The 18,841-nt window shown below is 47.4% G+C and overlaps 2 protein-coding genes across 8 annotated transcripts in view; one reads left to right on the forward strand and one right to left on the reverse strand.

Annotated features, from left to right (window-relative positions):
• Positions 1–8,132, forward strand: part of LOC138102863 (ubiquitin-conjugating enzyme E2 R2) — a 176,201-nt gene extending 168,069 nt beyond the window's left edge. The window contains exons 4-5 of the mRNA XM_069000614.1: positions 3,542–3,676; positions 5,083–8,132. Coding sequence (XP_068856715.1) covers positions 3,542–3,676; positions 5,083–5,302 — 355 coding nt within the window. The 3' untranslated portion in view covers positions 5,303–8,132. The remainder of the gene's footprint in view (positions 1–3,541; positions 3,677–5,082) is intronic.
• A 3,084-nt stretch (positions 8,133–11,216) lies between these two features.
• Positions 11,217–18,841, reverse strand: part of LOC138102868 (ubiquitin-associated protein 2-like) — a 295,204-nt gene continuing 287,579 nt past the window's right edge. For 5 of the 7 annotated variants that reach the window (XM_069000632.1, XM_069000630.1, XM_069000629.1 and 2 more), the window contains exons 24-28: positions 16,344–16,443; positions 16,153–16,260; positions 13,957–14,024; positions 13,047–13,238; positions 11,384–11,566 (exon numbers count right to left, since the gene is read on the reverse strand). In XM_069000632.1, coding sequence (XP_068856733.1) covers positions 11,474–11,566; positions 13,047–13,238; positions 13,957–14,024; positions 16,153–16,260; positions 16,344–16,443 — 561 coding nt within the window. In that variant the 3' untranslated portion in view covers positions 11,384–11,473. Of the gene's footprint in view, positions 11,567–13,046; positions 13,239–13,956; positions 14,025–16,152; positions 16,261–16,343; positions 16,444–18,841 lie in introns of all 7 variants that reach the window. The other 2 variants (XM_069000627.1, XM_069000633.1) reach the window with 1 other exon arrangement.

An 18,841-nucleotide genomic window follows, 5' to 3' on the forward strand; every position in this document is an offset into this window, starting at 1 on the left:
TAAAGGGGTGTAGAGGGACTGTCCTGGTTCCAGCCAGGACAGAGTTAATTTTTTGCAGTAGCCATGAGGGCTTGCAGCCTGGACCTGTGTGGGCATGGCTAGGAGGTTATTTTATACCACTTTACATCATTGCCAGGGGGGAGGTAGGGCACTCTCTGGCTTCTGAGAAGGGTGGGGCTTCTGGTGGAGAAAACTCTGGTGTAGCAGGAGGGGGAAACCCGCCTGCCATTTGTTCATTGTTGCCCAGGATCTAGGGTGAGCATTTTTGTAAGTCAATCACCCTCTCTTTTGTACACTTTTGTTATTTATATTACTGCTGTTACTGTTAGTTTTCTAATCTCATTGCCCATCGGAGGGGGAGGGGAGCCAACTGAAGGTCATGGTCCTTAGTGGGAGTACTAAATTGGGGGATACCATTCCTACACCAGGACAGGCACTCACTCTGAAGACAACAGCACTGTAAACACTTAAAACAAAGTGATATGGCAGCTGATAAGCACATTGTTCCCCAGAATGGGGTGGGGGATGTAAGAAAGCAAAGGTGGGCTTTAAATACCCACTCTTCATGCAAACAACTTGCATGAAACAACATGCCAGAAGAACCTCACCTAAGGGAGAAACAGATCCATAACAATACTGGAGAGGGTCAGTCTGTATCCAGTTTGGTGCAATTTGTATGCAATGCTGGGGATGTTTGCAGTCACATGGTGGAACATTTTTATGGTTTCTGTCCTGTCAGATCCCCTGTTCTGGGATCCCTTCCTGTTACTATACCTTGTTCACCTTGTTTACCCACAGCGGCAGGGTTTGAGTTGGAAGAGACTGGCCAGCTCTTAAGGATATCAGCAGTGATGGACCTGATCTAATGTGCTGGTCAGAAATGAAAAGTGCGCAGTGTCTCACCTCTAATAGATAGTAGGTAGAGTGTGGTAGAGTGAGTGCTAAATCCAGATGTGAATTCCTGTCCTCGGCCTTCTCTAGATTTTGCTTGCTTTACAGTAATGATGCTGAAGCTGACATGCTGGCTTTGCAGCCTGATTGCTGAGAATTTAAAGGCTTTTAAATGAATTATTGAGTTGAAGTAAAAGATGTTTTCTTTTCTGCCCATCATTCCAGTCTGACCAGACAGCTTTTTCCAGAGCTGCTGTTCAATTTCCTACTGAATTATATTATTAGGAAAGTAAATTGTATATGACTCTCCTGATAGCTGTGCTGAACAGTCTGGCCAGATGCAAGTGTTTAGTTTCAAAACCTTCCTATAAACTCTTCATCCAAATGGCCAAACATTTCCTGGAATTGTAACACGGATAAATGATGTTTGTAGATATGCTCAGCATGCACTGTTCTGAATGTGCCTCTAAATCAATTCAAGTACAGTTGGGGCTGTAGTCTCCTTTAATCATGTTCTGAAAAGCAGTTGTTATATACTGCTGTATTTCAAGACTTATTTCCTTGTCTCTTGTTCTTCCCTTCCATTTAAATTAAAAGCTGTTCCCAGCAGGACCACCTCAGACACAGGAAGCTATTGCGATGGTAGCTACAGCCAGGTGGCCAGGTGTGTAGAGCTGCCTGATGGGGTTTGCTGTTGAGTTTTGTGCTGGTTGTGACACTGTGTGAGGAACAAAGGGCTGACTCTCTGAAGTACAAAGAGTTGTAGGAAATGCAAAAGGGTCTGGGTGAGGGAGCTGGTGTTTGTCCCTGGTAAATGCCAGCAGAGCAGGGCAGCTGGCTAGTTCTGGGCTGCTGCTAGAAATCCAGGAAGGCTGTCTGTCTGTCAGGGGTTATGTGACTGGCTCATGCTGTCTTTGCCGAGTACCAGCAGCTCAGTCTTGCTGGGCCCTTGGCGGCTTGCCTGGATGTTGAGTACAGCAAGGGGAAGACAGTGCAGATATTTTTCAAGTACTGCTACAGCAGCCGGCACACAGGCTGAGGAGAGGGGAGACTTGGCCACAGCTCCAACCTCCTAATACACTGTGGGGCAGGGAAGGCAGTGCAGCCTCATCTGATGACCTTGGGTTGTATCAGTCAGGGTAAGCAAAGAGCCTGGCTTTCTGCTGTGAGGCTGAATGTCATGAAGAACAGGTTCACCAAGCAGGTTTCCAACCCTGCACTATCTATGGGTGGTACGGATAAGCTGAATTCTGGTCTGATGCAAGCTTTACCTACTGCCCTGTCACAAGCATGTGAACAGACATGATAGCCTGTCATCAGATTAGGTCTTTGATGTTTGTATTGTGTCATCTTCCCTATACTGATGACCAGGGTCTGAAGTTCATAAGTATCTGCTCTTACTTCAACTATTGTCCTTAGTGTATTGGGTTTGCATGCCCAGATTTTGATAGTGGGGGGCTACAGGGGTGGTTTCTGTGAGAAGCTGCCAGAAGCTTCCCCCATGTCCAGCAGAGCCAACACCAGCTGGCTCCAGGATGGACCCACTGCTGGCCAAGGCTGGGCCAAACAGGAATGATAGTAATGCCTCTGTGATAACATATTTAGGAAGAAAGAAAAAAAAGTGACTGTGCAGTTGTAATTGCAGTCAGAGTGGGGTGAGAACGTCAGAGGAACAGCTCTGCAGACAACAAGGTCAGTGGAGAAGGAGGGGCAGGAGGTGCTCCAGGGGCCAGAGCTGAGAATCCCCTGCAGCCCATGCTGAAGACCATGATGAAGCAGCTGTCCTCCTGCAGCCCATGGAGATCTATGGGGATGCAGAGATCCACCTGCAGCCCCTGGAGGACCCCACGCTGGAGTGGAGGGATGCCTGAGAGGGGGCTGTGAACCTGTGGGAAGCTCATGCTGGAGCAGGCTACTGGTAGGGACCTGCAGACCCGTGGAGAGATGAGCCCACACTGGAGCAGGTTTCCTGGTAGGAGTTGTGATCCCATGGGGGACCCACATTGGAGCAAGCAGTGCCTGAATGACTACACCCCATGGAAAGGGACCCACACTGGAGCTGGAGAACTGTCTGTGGGATGGACTCATGTTGGAGAAATTTATGGAGGACTGTCTCCCATGGGAGGGACCCCACATTGGAACAGGGGTAGGATTCCTGTCCCTGAGCAGTGGCAGAAACAATGGATGATGAACTGACCATAACTCCCATTCCCGTCTCCCTGCACTGCTGGGGGGAGGAGATAGAGCTGGAAAGGAGGGTGGGATGGAGGGAAGGTGTTTTTTAAAGTCTTATTTTACTTTCCATTATCCTTCTCTGATTTTGTTAGTAATAAATTCAATTAATATCCCCAGTTCAAGTCTGTTTCACCCCGATGGTATTTGGTGAGTGATCTCTCCCTGCCTTTATCTCAACCCATGAACCCTTTGTTATATTTTCTCTCCCCTGTACAGTTGCAGAGGGGAGTGAGAGAGCGGCTTTGGTGGATGCCTGGCATCCAGCCAACATCAACCCACTACACTTAGATATCCTTAATTATTCATAAGTTTTGACTTTAAACATGTTTCTAATGCATCATCTAAAGAAGTTGTCAGCATCCAGAATCCATGAATGTGTTAGCTCTGACTCTGCTGTTGTGATTACCTGTTTCAGGACTATCTTACTGAGTGTAATCTCTTTGCTTAATGAGCCCAACACATTCTCTCCTGCCAACGTGGATGCATCAGTCATGTTCAGGAAATGGAGGGACAGTAAAGGAAAAGACAAGGAGTATGCTGAAATCATAAGGTAAGTTTTGCTGTGTGTGATGCCGTGCTACTGGCCTCCTGCTTTGAATCCTATGAAACAGGCCGATTTCAGAATTTGCTGAAACCAGCCTCTCGCTGTGGTTGCTCATTTCAAAATGAATTTTACAGCTTTATTCCAAGTTCATTTTTCTGGACAGAAATGGTGCAAACTTCTGTCTTTGTATTGTTCTTTTTCGGACTAATCTGGCATGATGCTCTGCAAAACCTATTGGCTGCTAGTAAATTCCAGTCTAAGTCCCTGCGTACCTTTGAGGACTGCTTGCATTGCTTGGGATGTGATTCAAACTGCCTTCATGCTACCAATTCTGTGCTTAATGCACTCATGAATCATAATCTTGTCCCTCCAATTTGAAGGAATATCAGTAGGATTTGGCAAGTGTTGCACAGCTGGGTTTGATTAGCTGGAAGTGCTGTTTAGTCTTGACTGCCCTTTGCTGATAAATTCATGGTTCATCAGGTGCTGTAGGGAGATGGTGTAAACTTGAGCCAAGATTGCTGTGGAGTGGCAAATGGGCAGCCCATACTGCAGTGGGACTGCTGTCACGCTTGCCTGGGGCAAGATCACGTATGCCTTGACTGCTAGCTGAATATACCCCCAGTTGGAGCTACGCAGGGCAGTCACTGACTTGGGTTGTGCAAAGAGCCTTGCTGGGAGGTTATTTTAGTCCCCTTCAACTCCATTGGCTTCAGTTGGCTGTACTCCATAAACAGAGTATGGTAGACTGAGCATGTGGGTGGGAGTAAAGGAACAGGCTGCCATCTGCTCCTCTCCCTGCTGGGAGGCAGCAACAGTTCACAGCCCAAGTACTGCTGAGAGGCACCAGCCAGAGCCCATCCTGGGGCAATGGGAAACACTTGTTTCCTGCTATCCTCAGTCAGTGCTGGGGTTACAGCTGCATCTCAAGGTGCAGCCACATGCTCTTACCCTCCAGTTGGGAGCTCAGAGCTGACAAATGCTTGTGGGAATTGCAGTTTTGAGCATGTTGGGGTAGAGTCATCAGTGGTAGAGGGTGGCTGTGGATAGCATTTCTGGATGGCATTTCCTAAGTCATCTTAGGAAATCCGTAACTATCCCTTCTGTAACAAATATAATGGAATTTGCTCTGAGTTCTGGCAGGTCTCTAATGCAGAGTCCTGTAGAATAATTGATTTCATATGTTGCTGAGAGTGTGTGTGCTGCAAACACCCTTGGAGTGCTCCCAAGCCTGGGGCTGCAGGAACTAAATCTGTTTCTAGTGATGCTTGTGGTGCTTCAGCCAAACATCAACTCTCCTGACTCTGAGCTGCCAGGAGGGCTGGACAGAGGCTGGTTGGGAGGTGGGGAGTTGAGCCACACTGCTGCCAGCACATGGACCTGCTCATGTTGCTGTGTCCTCCTCCACACAGGAAACAGGTTTTGGCTACCAAAGCTGAGGCAGAAAAGGATGGCGTGAAGGTCCCCACTACGCTGGCAGAGTACTGCATCAAAACTAAAGTGCCTTCCAATGACAACAGTTCAGATTTGCTTTATGACGACTTGTATGATGATGACATTGATGACGAAGACGAGGAGGAAGAGGATGCCGACTGTTACGATGATGATGATTCTGGCAATGAGGAGTCGTGACCTGCTCCCTCTATGCCCCTGTACTGCCCTGTCAACTCAGGCCAGAAGGGAGCAGTGGTAACCTAGCAGCAGTCCAGCAAAAAAGTAGTGGTGGGAGGGGGGGATCAAAAAAACTTTGTCTCCTGCTGTCTCCTGTTGTATGGATCTGTTTGCTCCTTTTTAATGGACCTCTTAGACACCCTCCACAGAATGTCTGAATTCTTGCATTCTTAACCCTTTCATCACTATATTATGACTTCTTTTTAAAAAAGAAATTCCCTTTTTCACTTCTCTACAAAATGCTCTCAGCAAAACAGGTTTGCTTGTGTTTAGATTCTTGAATTAAATACAGTCTTTCATTGAGATATTTAATGTATTTAAAGCTGGAACAAACCCATTGGAAGATGGATTTTCAGGAGCTCAAGTGCTGCATTTACTGGGAAGAAAAAATCCACACAAAGCAAATTGCCAGGGTTTAGCTGCTCCATTTACAATAATAGCATGTGTACATTTGTTTAGCCTTGTGGTGGTGGCTTTTCCTTTATAAGGTGTGGGGTGGAAAGTGTAAAGCTACTGTGTGTTGAGCTTGATGGGATGTTACTGAAAGGTACAGGAATCTTTAGCCTGCTCAAATTAGGAAATAACTGGCCCCTGGATCCCCAGAGGGCACAATCAGCTTTGTCTCTGAAAAAGGCTTGTGATATGAACCCTAAAATAAACACTTAACACTTCACATCTATACAACTGAGCCCTGGGTTGCAGTATTTTTTTCAGACTAGGTTTGGGTTGAAAAAGTTCTGTTTAGCCATTCTGCTGGGATCTGCTGCCAGCTGCCGCTCTACTGAGGGAGGAAAACAGAAGTGTATCCCATTGCCCAGTGGATCAGCATTCATCCTGAACTTCTTTTTGGCAGTGGGAGAGTCTCCTTTCCCAGCGCTTGCTAGTAGCCCTTGCTTCCTGCAGCCCAAGTCCAGTGATGGCCTAAGCCTTCTTTCTGTTGCTTATGCAGGTAACCTGTTAGTAAATGAAGCTCTGCTGTAGCTCTGTGGGGTTGGCAAAAGACAAAACTCCCTGGGGCAGCTAGGGTGTTCCTGTGCCTGCAATGGCTTCTGGGACATAGGGAAGAGATGGATGGGTGTTGGGCTCTTTCTTGCCTGGCTGGCTGGGGCACAGGTGGATGTGTGCAGCCCCACAAGAGAAGGGTACACAGTGCTTTCAGGCTGGAAAAGAAAGCCAGCAATCAGGGTTTGACAGCCTATTTAGGAGTATGCTTCAGCTGGTGCCCTGATCTCGACCTCCTGCATGTTTTTGGGAGCTCTTAGCAGAGCTTAGGGCCCTCAGCACCCTCACCCCATTGCGGGGTGCTCATTCAGCTGTAGTGCAGTGCCCTGAATTCACCTTTCACATGGATTGGCAGCCAGCCCTGGGAGCAGATCAGAGGTGCTGGCCCTGCTTGGGTGAGACCCTCTGTTCTCACAAGTAAAGAGGCAGTCACCCTGATAAGAACTGCAGGGTCAGGCATTTGGTATAGCTTAGTGGTTTTAATGATACATCACCAGCTGCAGTCCCTCAAGGGGTACTTTGGTGGGAATAAACTTTGTTCTGTGATCAGCTTGGTGGGAAGCAAGGAGCAGGATGAGAGTGAGCAAGCTTAAAGTATTGCCTGGAGGGAGAGGAGGGGAAGGCAGCCCTTGGGGAGGGGAGGAAGGCCTGTGGGGCTCTATTTGAAGTGATCAAAGCAGATCTGTTTTCAAAATGTTGCTTAGCTGGGGTTTGCTGCAGCAAGGACAGCCCCTGTCCCTCTGCCCCAGGTTGTGCTAGTGTGCCCTCAGCAGAGTGAAGGCAGCCTAAGTGGTAATACCTTCTCCCCAATGTGTTCTGTGGTCTGCCATCCTGCTTGCTTTTTACCTGGGGAGGCAGCTGGAATCCTCCTGAAGTGTCCCACAAGGTCTCCTTCAGGTCATCCTTCCATCAAGGACTAACAGCCTCTGGTGCTTTTTGGAGCCAGCAGTGGGGCTCCTGTGCATTTAGTTACGAAGTGGGGCCCCCCTCAGCTCCCAGCTTCACACCAGCCCTGGGAGGGTGGTGCCAGTGTTGGCAAATGGCCCTCTGGCACTCCTGGATGCAAGACTGGTCTCAAGGCCACACTGGGCCAGGAATGTCAGTCTCCAGCTTTGGGGGGCTGTTGGGGGCATGAAGGAGCAGAGTATGGCAACACTGGCTGTGCTGACTTGGTTTGAAATGATACTGCATCTTTCAGGATTTCCCTTGTATTTTTGACCATCTTCACTGTATGCTCTCCAGTGAATTGTATTTTCAAGCTTGGTGTTGTAAGATGCATTATTTCATGTTAACCTTTTTTAAAGACAAAAAGCAACCTATTTTGAGAGCTCTGACCGTAACCAGACTAATTTCTCTTCCCCACTGTCCTGTGCAGTGTCATTGCTTGTTGACTTGCTTGTTTCATTTTTTTGAGATACAAACTGAAATGAGGGTATTGTGTTGGATTTTTTTTGTTTGTTTTTTTACCTATTTAAGAAATTGTGGAAAAATGTTTACCTGATCTTTGTATTCTGGGGTTTTTTTTAACCTTTTTCTCATCTCAGCCAATATTAGTGTTTACATTTGCAACTACCTGCCCTTTCAAATGCAGTTTTCAACCATTCTGAAACCAGCAGGGTACACTAGATTTCTTAGTAGTTTTCTTAGCTGAAATCCCAGATGGTTTCCTTTTTTTCTTCAGTATAATTTACCAGAAACAATTAACTGATGCATTTTTGTGTTGTCTTCCCCTTCAGTAGTTGTTTTGTCTTTTCTGCACATCTATTAATAAAAATGTGAAATGAAAATATCCCAGTACTGTTACTTCCCTGTTAATTGAGTTGGTTTATTTGCATGGGTTACCTAAAGCTTTGAATAACAGCTGTTCACAAATTCAGTGGTGCTCCAGTATCAATACCTATACATATACATAAATTTCTAGAAGGTTATTGAAAAACTAAAGCTGCTGTTTGACAGCTGCCTACACCTTAAAGAACAAACTGATTTGGAGAAGCATTTTGGCAAAAGGCCATGGGCTTTGCTGTTATATTTATTTATTCATCTTAAGTCAGCAAAGAGGAGACCAGGGAGAAGACTGTCCATGGTATCATATGACTGCAGCAGGATGCAAGGACTTGGGGTAAAGGTGCTGCTGGCATGGGGTTGGGGTGCTGCTGATGGCCAATTTTCTGGGGCAAGGTGCTTTGACCTCATGCAGAAGACTGGGAGAGGAATTGAGGTAATCACTGCCAAGCACCCCTTCAGGGTGCTTGCCCTGCCTGGCCCATGCTGTTCCCTCCAGGGTCAAGAGTGGAGAAATATTCGTTTTTTCAGCGCTGAAATTAGCAGGACACATGTACAGGTGTTGTATTTGCTACACTTGACATTGTTTGCAGCATGGCAACAGCCAAGTCAAATGTGTTTGGGGCCTGAATGTTTCTGCTTCACAGCCATGCTGGAGGAATGGTTATGGCATTACAGAGCTGACTTCCTAGAGGAGTCTCCATGTTGGAGAATGAGACGGACGATGGTGCTGTCTGGGCCTTCTGACTGGGATCAGGCCTGCTTGTAGCTCCTGCCTGGCTTCTATAGCACCAGCTTGCCTTGAGCTGACAGTAGCTTCTTGATCTAGCAGAAGGTATTGTACCAAAACCAGGACAAACACTCCATGCTGTGTTGGGGTGACCCAGCCCACTGCAGGGCTGGGGCAGTGAGATGCCAATCAATCCCAGCCCCTCCCCTGGATCGAATTCCCCGAAGAGTCAGACTCAGGGGGCGGCTCAGAAGCCTAAGATGCACCCCCCCTGGGCGGTGCCTGGGTACAAGCCACCTCCCCCGGTTCGGGAAAATTCTCGGTTACTCGGTCGTTCATTGGTTCTGTTATAACTCCCGCCTCTTGGTTTACCCCAGTGGTTCTTGTTACATTGTATCCTCCCCCTGGCTTGTAACTCATTGGTTGTTTTCCCCTTTCACCGGGGTTTTCAAATTCCCTATAAAAACTGAGGACGAGCCTCAAGAGAGGATCTCATCACAATCTCATCGTATACCATCACATCGGATTCCAGCCTTCCGAGCTTGTTCGGGTTGCGAAACTTCTAACACTAAACCTGTTAGAAGGCAGACCTGAACAGCCTCTCTCTTCCTTTGTCTCCGAGCTAACGTGAGCCGACATCATCGGCTCCTGCCGTGTTCCCTCTGCAAAGAAGCCAGCTAGCTAGCCCAGCAAGCAGCTCTTTTCCTGATCCCGAAGTCGCTTCTGCGACGGGCAGAAGTAACGCAGCTGGACTCCCTCTGACCTGGGGCACCCCAGAGTTGGTGCTTCGAGCACCAAACCCTGTGTTAATGCTGCCCTGCACTGGACAAACCTGGCTGCCTCTTGTGCAGAGTGGTTGGGGTTTTTCTTTTGGGGGGGGGTTGTTGTTGGGGTTTTTTTTTCTCCATTTCCTTGATGGCCAAGTGCAGCAGAGCAACCTTGGTTCTACCATCATTGTGGAACAGAGGCTTAGAGAGGAAATTGGTGCAGAAGAGCCCTGTTGGAGCTGACAATAATGAAAGGGGAAAACATCCTGTTTAGGCTTGCCAGGGGAGGGAAGGGAGGCAGTAAGTCTCCAGCTTGCAGAAACAGATTGCTGTAACCCCAATGCAGGACTGAGCACTTTGCCTTATTGAACCTCACCACAGACCTTCCTCCTGATGGAGGCCATGGACTTCATGGGCAAAGCAAGGAAGGACAGTGCTGCTGTGCTCCCTCCTTACCACTCCCAGCTGCTCCACAGGGCCTTAGAGAGCACATCAGAGGACAGCAAATGCAGAAACATGATGCTTGTGGCAGAAGTCAGGGTGCTGCCCAGAATCCCAGCCCAATGCAGCTGCCTATGAGCTCTCAGTACCAAGGTGTGCTCACCTTTGTAATGGTATTCAGCATCCCCATGTCCTGCTCTTACCCTCCCAGCAGGAGGGGGTAGAAAGGGATAGGCTGTAAAAGCAAAACTGCTTGAGGCCTTTGAAAATGCAGACAAACACTAGTGATATGCTCAAATATTTATTAGGTGGAGGGAGGGTTAAGAAGAAATAAAACTCCTAAGACATTCACCGCACTGGTGCAGGACAAGAAGGACTAGGAGTTGCCTCCAGGCTCTTGTTTTAGAAAAAAGTGGGGAGGGACAGGTGAAGCTTCCATCAAGTAGCTGTCTTTTCTGGGCAGGGTGGCTTGAGGCAAAAAGAGGTACAAAACACAGATTATACTTTTATTTAAGAAACCACTACATAGTTTTTGCCTCTAATGATGGAAAGGAAGTTGCAGGACCCACTTAACCGTCCAAAGTCTCTTGCTAGAGAGACAAAAAAACCCCAACCCAATACCAAAACACACAATCACCCCTCCCTCCAAAAAAAAACCCCAAACAAACAAAAAAACACAAACAAAAAAAAAGGCCTTTATTATTAAAAAAAGTGAAAAATAAAAAGGTGAGACTGCAGCTCAGGGCCACAGTGAACAAACTGCCCACAAGAGTTCATCTTCCACAGCAGGAAGGAATGAGGAGATGAAAGAAAGAGGAAGATCCACAAAACTTTTTTTTTCCCCTTCTCCCAGCCCCTTTTTAATCTCTTTAAAGTAACAGCTATATTGGGGGCTGAGGGCAGAAATCAAACCAACAGGACACATCTTGATTCTTTTTTATTTTTTTTTTGGGGGGGGGGAGGCAGGTCTCCTTATTTGCCTGAATTTAGAACTGCATTAAATAAATGGGCTCCAGCTTAAAAAAAAAAAAAATGGCACAGTTTGTCTTTTGACAGAGTTATAAAGCTTAAAAAAAACAAGGAAGGATGCTCTGGTGTAGATGAGAAATTCATAATAAGTTTCCCTACAAAGAAAATAAAACAGGCTGCAAGATGCAGAAAACCACATTTAGCCTCTATTACATTTACAAATACATACATAAATATATTACATACAACAGCAACTTCAAGAGGAAGCAGGCAAGTCACACCGAGAATGGCTGCCTGACTGCAGTTCTCCCCACACAGGCGTTCGGCTGAGCAGTAATTTCTCCTAATAATTCTAGGAATGGGGGTCAGCTTTTATCTTTTTCTCTTTTTTTTTGTTTGCCTCCTCTCCTTTCATTCTCTCCCCCCTCCCCAGTTTTGGATTTAGTTTGTCCAGTATTGAGAAGTGCCATAGGTTTTGGTAGCCTGAGACTTTTGCTGCATGGTGCTGGGTTGATTGCGTTGGCCAGATCCACCCTAGAAATCAGAAAGAAAGGAAACATGAGGACCAACACTCCCAGGAAGACAAGCCTGTCCGTACATCAGCAGAAGAGCTCCCACCAACGCAGCGACGCTTCCCCCTGGACAGATCTGTTTCTGCTCTGCAACATCTCTGCATCCTGCAATCCAGGACAGTCACAGAGAAACCAAGCAGAAGAGCAGGGACACACCATGGCATCACCTTCCACTCAGGTTCAAGGACAAGGAAGAAAAGGAGCAGGACTGGGGACAACAAAGGAACTCTCCCAAGGTGAACAGAAGCAGTGCACCAGCCAAAGACGACACACATTCAGAAAGAGAAGTAATTTCGTATTTCTGGATTCTAAGGCAGAACACTTTTTTCGGGGAACATTTATAGTAAGGAAACACATGGGCTGGTAAAACCAAATCAGAAATTTGAACCAACATGCAACCTACAAGGGGATGATTTTCCCCCCAGAATTACAGTACAAGTGTTCACGTCTTGCTCTCCTGCCACAGCCAGGGGACATCAATGCTTGCCTCAGCTTCACACCTCACAGCCCATCTCTCCATGCCCCATATCAGGATGGCCTCTTCACAGAATCACAGCCTAGCTGAGGCTGGCAGGGACCTCTCAAGGTTTCTTGCCAAATCCTTCTGCTCAAGCAGGGTCATCTAGAGCTAGTTGTTCAGGACTATGTCCAGACAGCTCCAAGGATGGAAACTCCACAACCTCCCTAGGCAACCTGTGCCAGTGCTTGGTCGCCATCCCAGTAAAAAAGTGTTTCCTGATATTCAGAGGGAACCTCCTGTGTTTCAGCCTGTGCCCATTGCCTCTGGTCCTGTCACTGGGAACCACTGAAAAGAGCCTGGCTCCATCTTCTTTGCATCTTCCCTTCAGGTACTTATATATATTGATGAGATCTCCCCTGAGCCTTCTCCTCTCCAGGATGAACAGTCCCAGTTCTCTCAGCCTTTACTGATAAAAGATGATCCAGTCCTTTCATCATCCTTGTGGCCCTTTGTTGGACTCTCCAATACATCCATGTTTGTCTTGTACTGGGGAACCCAGAACTGGACATGGGACTCACCAGTGCTGAGCAGAGGGGAAGGATCACCTCCCTTAACCTGCTGGCAGCACTCCTGCTAATGCAGCCCAGAATGCCTTTGCAGCAAGGGCATAGTACTGGCTCATGGTTAACTTGGTGTTCACCAGGATGCCCAGGGCCTATTCTGCCAAGCTGCTTTGGCCCCCAGCATATATTGGTGCATGGGGTTGTTTCTCCCCAGGAGCAGGACTTGGCATTTCCCCTTGCTGAACTTCATGAGATTCCCTCCCCAAGCTGGCCAACAGCATTGAGTCTGTCAGTCTACAATTGCTGTCAAGGCCCCTTCCCAATGAGCAAAGCAAAAATCAGAAGGAAGCAAAAACCCCCAAGACCTTGCTAGGAATCTGCCCTCAGGCACACTGAAGATGCAGAAGGGGCTGACTCACCTGCCCATCTTGCTGAAGGTGGTGATGCAGCATCTGGGAATGAGACTGCTGATGCGCAGGGAGGATATGGAGAAATGGGGCTGGAGCATAACCTGGGGTAGCACCAGGGTTCAGGGGCCCAGTCGATCCAAGAGCAGAGGGTAGGCTAAAAGAAGGTGGTGTGCCAGCATGGAATCCCTGCTTGTCAAATGTCTGCACAGGAGGCGAGGGGGACAGCATCAAAGACTGGTGTGAGCAGCCCCATGGTAACCAAACAAGAACAAGAGTGGCCCAAACACACATCACCTGAAACTTTCATCAACCTCACAGAGCAAGCCAAGTTACACCTGCAAGCACTTCAGCAGATGAATTTCAGCTCCTTTTCTCATTCATTCTTCTGAGCTAATGACTCCAACATTTTATTTTTATTTCCACAGCTACTATGCTCCTTTTTTCCCTGACCTCTTTTTATTCAGTTGGACATGGGATGGCAGCAGCTGCCTGAAATCAGTTCTTCACACATTATGGGGGCTCAGGCTGGAATTACAAAAGCAGAAGAACCACTTGCAATAAGATTTTTCTCCCCCTGACCAAAGCTCAACCCAGCCTTTTGACTCACTTGCTTTGGGGGATATTTTGACCAAAAACATTAGTGCCATCACACTTCATTTGCACCCAGGACACAGCACGTGTGAGGCAGCATGGGCAGTGTAGAGTGCCCACACCTATGCCAGCAGCTGCCATCAGGAGCTGACATGGCAGAAGCAGCAGGACAGAAGGTGACACTCCTCTCCAACAGCCAGCATAAGAAATGCCACAGCCTGTTGACCCTGAGAACCAACTGGCTTGAAAATGGTCCTAACCTCCTCCACAAGGGGAGCCATCAGTCTGGCCTCAAGACCACAGGGGAGGAGAGTCCAGCATTGCTCACCTGAGTCTTGTTATAGACTGAGCCACTGATATCAGGCACACCCGTGTTACTTGAGGTCACGGAAACACCTGGAAAACAAAAAACCAGCCACCAATGGGAAAGTCAACCATCACCTAGCATGAGCCCCATGCTTTGCTCCCAGAACCTCTGGCAGCCTCAGTGGATGCACCTTTGTCTGCAACTACTGCACCCCACACCCTGATGCTGCTGCTGGCCCACCTGGTGGGGTTCTCCATGCTGTCTGACCCACAGCACTGCACATGGGAACAGAAAAAATGGTTTGGTTCCTCACTCGCACTGCAAAGCAGGAAAACAGTCCACTGGGATAAATCACCCACATTCACAACCCAGTGGTTACCACTTGGATTCAAATGCACTTCACCAGGCAGCAGTTGGCTGCACCAAACACTCATTTAAGCTCACAAAAAGACAGCTTTCCCCTAGGATAAGGGGTGCATTTGGCTCTACTGTAGCATTCAACAGCTTTCCAGTAGTGCACTGGGCAATGAGATTCAGCATCTGCTACACATTTGAACCCTTGTCCTTTTACATCCTTGTCTTGGGGTGACTTTATGATGTGTATCCCCTATCGCTGCTCTATGCCCAGACGATTCCTGTGCTTTTCTGTGTCTTTAAAACTGGGTGTGAGAGAAAGAAAAAAAAAGCCAGACGAACTTTTCAAAGCAGTTTTGTGCTCCAAGGTCACTACTCCTCTGCGTGCTTCTAGGGCGGCAAGAGCAGAGGAAGCACCCTTCCTTTTTTTTTTTTTTTTCTTAGTTTTTTGGCTCTTTCTCAGGAGTGAAACAGAGTTAAAATTCTTTGCTGTTTAGTCAGCTCACTAGCTCAGGCAAGAACTTTCCTTGGACTGTTCTGCTCCAGTCCAGATCACCAGCACCGGGAGGCCCATGCCACAGCCTGGAGGGGCCACACCCCAGCTCCGGAGAGAGAACAGCCACACCTACAGAAGGACTTTGAATTTTACCAGGTTCTCTCCACAGTGAGAGGTTTTATTATTTAGCATTATTCTTTTCCATTGTGCATTGTGTCTGTTAAATAAATAGTTTTTTTCTTTCACTTTCCTCCGAGGAAAATTTTTTTTCCCGAACCTGGTGGGGGAGGGGCGGCTGTAACCTGCCTTCTGTCAAAGGATGTTCAAATTTGGACATTCGTCCGAATTTGTCTCAAAGCAGCTCAATCCTGCAGAAGGGTGAGGTCTGCAATGCTCCTCTGTCCAGAGAAAATTAATATCACTGATTCAGGCTGCCTTCCATCTAGACAGTCTGGTGCCATATCAGGCTCAGGAACACTCACCAGCAAGTTGATTTTCAAACCAGACACTTATTCAGTTTTATAAAGACTGTCTCTAATCATTTCACTTGGATCAGAATAAAATTAGCTGTTCCTTTGGCCAGTGAATCAGACGACTGGGCTCAGAGGGTGTGTACTGCTCTATGGTTGTTCCCTTCCTAGGACATTGCTCCTTTTTGGATTGCTCCTCTACAGATGAGAGCATGATTAGCTCTTGGCTAAAGACAGCATTTCAAATGCACAGCAAATGCTTGGTACTTGCTTAAGTCCAAGGATGAACTAGTTAGTGCTAAGCAGCTAAGTATACACTTCTCAGGTCTAAGCAGCATGTGCAGAATAAAGCTTTCACATGAGCTGTATAAATTCTTCAGCCTTTACAGTCACAAAGGAAACATTTTCAGGCACAAAAGAAGGTGATGAGTTACAGGGTGTACAGGCAGAAGCCAAACAGCCCAGAGATGTGTGAAGTGCCCTGTTCAACCCTAACACACGGCTACCTCAAGTGCCTACCAAGGAATCCAATTTAGTCTTCATTTGGCAGAGGACAATTTCAGCAACAGCATCCAACTGCTTAGGCTTCAAAAACACGGCACTGTTGCAGGATCACTATATTCTTCAGCAAAGAAAACTTTTGCAGAGGAAACAGCTTACCATTTCTCCCATGTATAATTGTGGACAAAGCTGCACATCAGCCACACAAATCCTTATGCAAAGTTCAGCTGTGAGGTTTAGAAGGAACGTTTGGGCCATTAAAAAAGCATTTTGTATACGTGAGATGGACAGCTTGGATCGTGACCCTGTTTAGAGCTGGCTGCTGTGTTGACTGCACAGCACTGGAAGTTGGCCCTACTAAATCCCACTCAAGAGCAATCTCATGTTTCATGTTACCTTTCCCAGGTCCAGTGCCAGCAGATTTGTTTTGTGCTTGAGATGACCCACTGTAGCCTCCTTTGCTGTAATCTCCAGCTGCTGTTCCCTGTGTTAAGTCATCATAGCCTGCCGGTGTGTACAAGACAAGGTGTTACAGTGAGCAAGCAGCTCTGCAGATACACATGTGAAAAGCGCAGTGGTAAGCATACCTGCTCCATAGCCATGCTGCCCATAGCCACTCGCTTGCTGAAAAGGAGTTGGTGTGGTGTTCAGGTTGACTCCATGCTGTTTAGCAGATGCTGGAGGTACCTGGACAAAAGAAGGAAACAAAAGACTGTTAACCAGAGAATGGCACACAAAACACAAGCTCCCTCTGCCATCTAGTGGAGAAGGCACCTTCACCTTGTGGGAAATTCAATCTGGAGTTGGGAGCACTGGGCTGACATGAGACATGGCACTCACACTTGCAGAAGTAAATTGCTGTAGTAGCTTTATGCAAACTCCAAGTTTTCTGCCAGAGCTACCTCCCTGATTGCAGCACAACCCTCTCTCAAAACAGGCTGCATATTTCTTTAGAATCATACAGGTTAGAAAAGACCTCCAAGATCAAGTCCAACCTTCAACTGAACACCACCTTGTCAACTAAACCATGACACTATGTGTCATGGTCACTAATTTCTTGAATGCATCCAGGGATGGTGACTCCACCACCTCCCTAGGCAGTCCATTCCAATGCTTATCAACCCTTTCTGTGAAGAAATTCTTCCTTATGTCCAAACTGAACCTCTTCTGGCACAGCTTGAGGCTATTTCCTCTTGTCCTGACCCTTGCTCCCTGGGAGCAGAGCCTGACCCCCACCTGGCTGCACTCTATTGTCAGGGAGTTATAGAGAGCAAGAAGGTCCCCCCTGAGCCTCCTTTTCTCCAGGCTAAACACCCACAGCTCCCTCAGCAGCTCCTCATAGGACTTATTCTCTAAACCCTTCCCCAGCTCCATTGCCCTTCTCTGGACACACTTCAGCACCTCAATGTCTTTCTTGTAGTGAGGAGCCAAAAATTCAACACAGGATTCGATGTGTGGTCTCACCAGTGCCCAGTACAGGGGAATGATCACTGCCCTGGTCCTGCTGGCCACACTATTGCTGATACAGGCCAGGATGCCATTAGCCTTCTTGACCACCTGGGCACTATGGCAGGGCATACACCCCGTCTCCCCACCACAGGTGGCCGGTGCAGATAGAAGAGATGACCCAGGTGGGCAAGGCCCAGCAGGTATCATCTCCTGGCACCAAAAGGTCTGCCAGCCTAACCAAGAATCAACACCTTGGTATGGAAAGCAGATGTGGGAAGAGATAAAAGAAAAAAACATAGGTGACCAAAAGGCCTGCTTTACACTATAAAAGTACTACAAATTATCATAGAGGCAGAAGCCTTCTACACACATGCCCTGAAAGAGTGCAAGACTTCTTCCCAGAGTCTGAACCCAGATTCCATGGTTACTTTCCTGGGAATTGAGGGAAAGGATTTCGATGTGTGTTCCATCAGGGATGGTAAGAAACATTGGATCAAAAGTTATATTATTTCTTCGCTAGCTGCAAAATTGATGGCACCTTTAACCCTGCGTGTAATACTAGTTGTCTCTTTTTGTCTTATTCCTGTGTAGTAATAGTCTGTCTTAAGTCTTATGTCTGTTAGTTTCGTGTCTATTAAATAAATAATTCATTCTATAATAGACTGAATCAGCCATTATTAAAGAACTTGCAAATGAGAGTGGGTCTTGGGGTGCTGGCTGCCTCAATAAAGCTACTGCCTGCTGCCAGAGGCCTGGGCAAAAGACAGGGACTTATTTAAACCCCCACATCCATTCATAACAGGCACACACTGCCTCATGTTCCGCTGGCTGTTGACCAGCACCCCCTGGTCCTTTTCCGCTGGGCCACTTTCCAACCACTCTGCCCCCAGCCTGCAGTGCTGCAGAGGGTTGGTGTGACCTAAGTGCAGGACCCGGTGCATGGCCTTGTTGAATCTCTTTCATACATTGACTGTAAAAACCAAATTGTCACCCACAGAATCTAATGAAACACCAACTCCTGCCCGAGTCTGTTTCATAAGACACAGCCCTACAGGGCCCTAAAATAGTCATCTACCCTTCTGCTTGGAGCATCCCTCTTCCTAAATAACATTTTCCCTCCTAACACTCCCTGCTCTCTGACTTAATCCAGTCTCCTCCATCCTCAAAAGGATTTCCTAGGCATTCTCAGCTCTCTGACTCAGCTTTGGATCTCCCTTTGACTATCTGGAAGGCACTACAGGCTTTCAGGAACACCAAGTCCATGAGCTGCAGCTGTCTGCTGTTTACAGTAACCTGCACAGGAATCCATGAGCTCTGGCCTTTTAAACTTCCCATTTTCTCGAGGAAGAGACAGCAGCTATTTTCTCATGCTTGCATGTTTTTGCAGATCCCTTACAGACTGGGAAAGATGACTACTCTGCTGTAATGAGACCCCACCTGGAGTACCATATCCCCCAGCACAAGAAAGACCTGTTAGACCAGGTCTAGAGGAGGGCCATGAAAATGATCAGAGGACTGGAGCACCTCTCCTTTGAAGAAGGGCTGAGAGAGTTGGGGCTGTTTAGCCTGAAGAAGAGAAGGCTCCAGGAATACCTTATTGTGTGTACTAGTTTGAAAGCAAACCAGTGAGAGACTC

Source organism: Aphelocoma coerulescens (genome assembly GCF_041296385.1).
Source record: "Aphelocoma coerulescens isolate FSJ_1873_10779 chromosome W unlocalized genomic scaffold, UR_Acoe_1.0 ChrW_unloc_scaf_3, whole genome shotgun sequence".
NCBI classification, from domain to species: domain Eukaryota; kingdom Metazoa; phylum Chordata; class Aves; order Passeriformes; family Corvidae; genus Aphelocoma; species Aphelocoma coerulescens.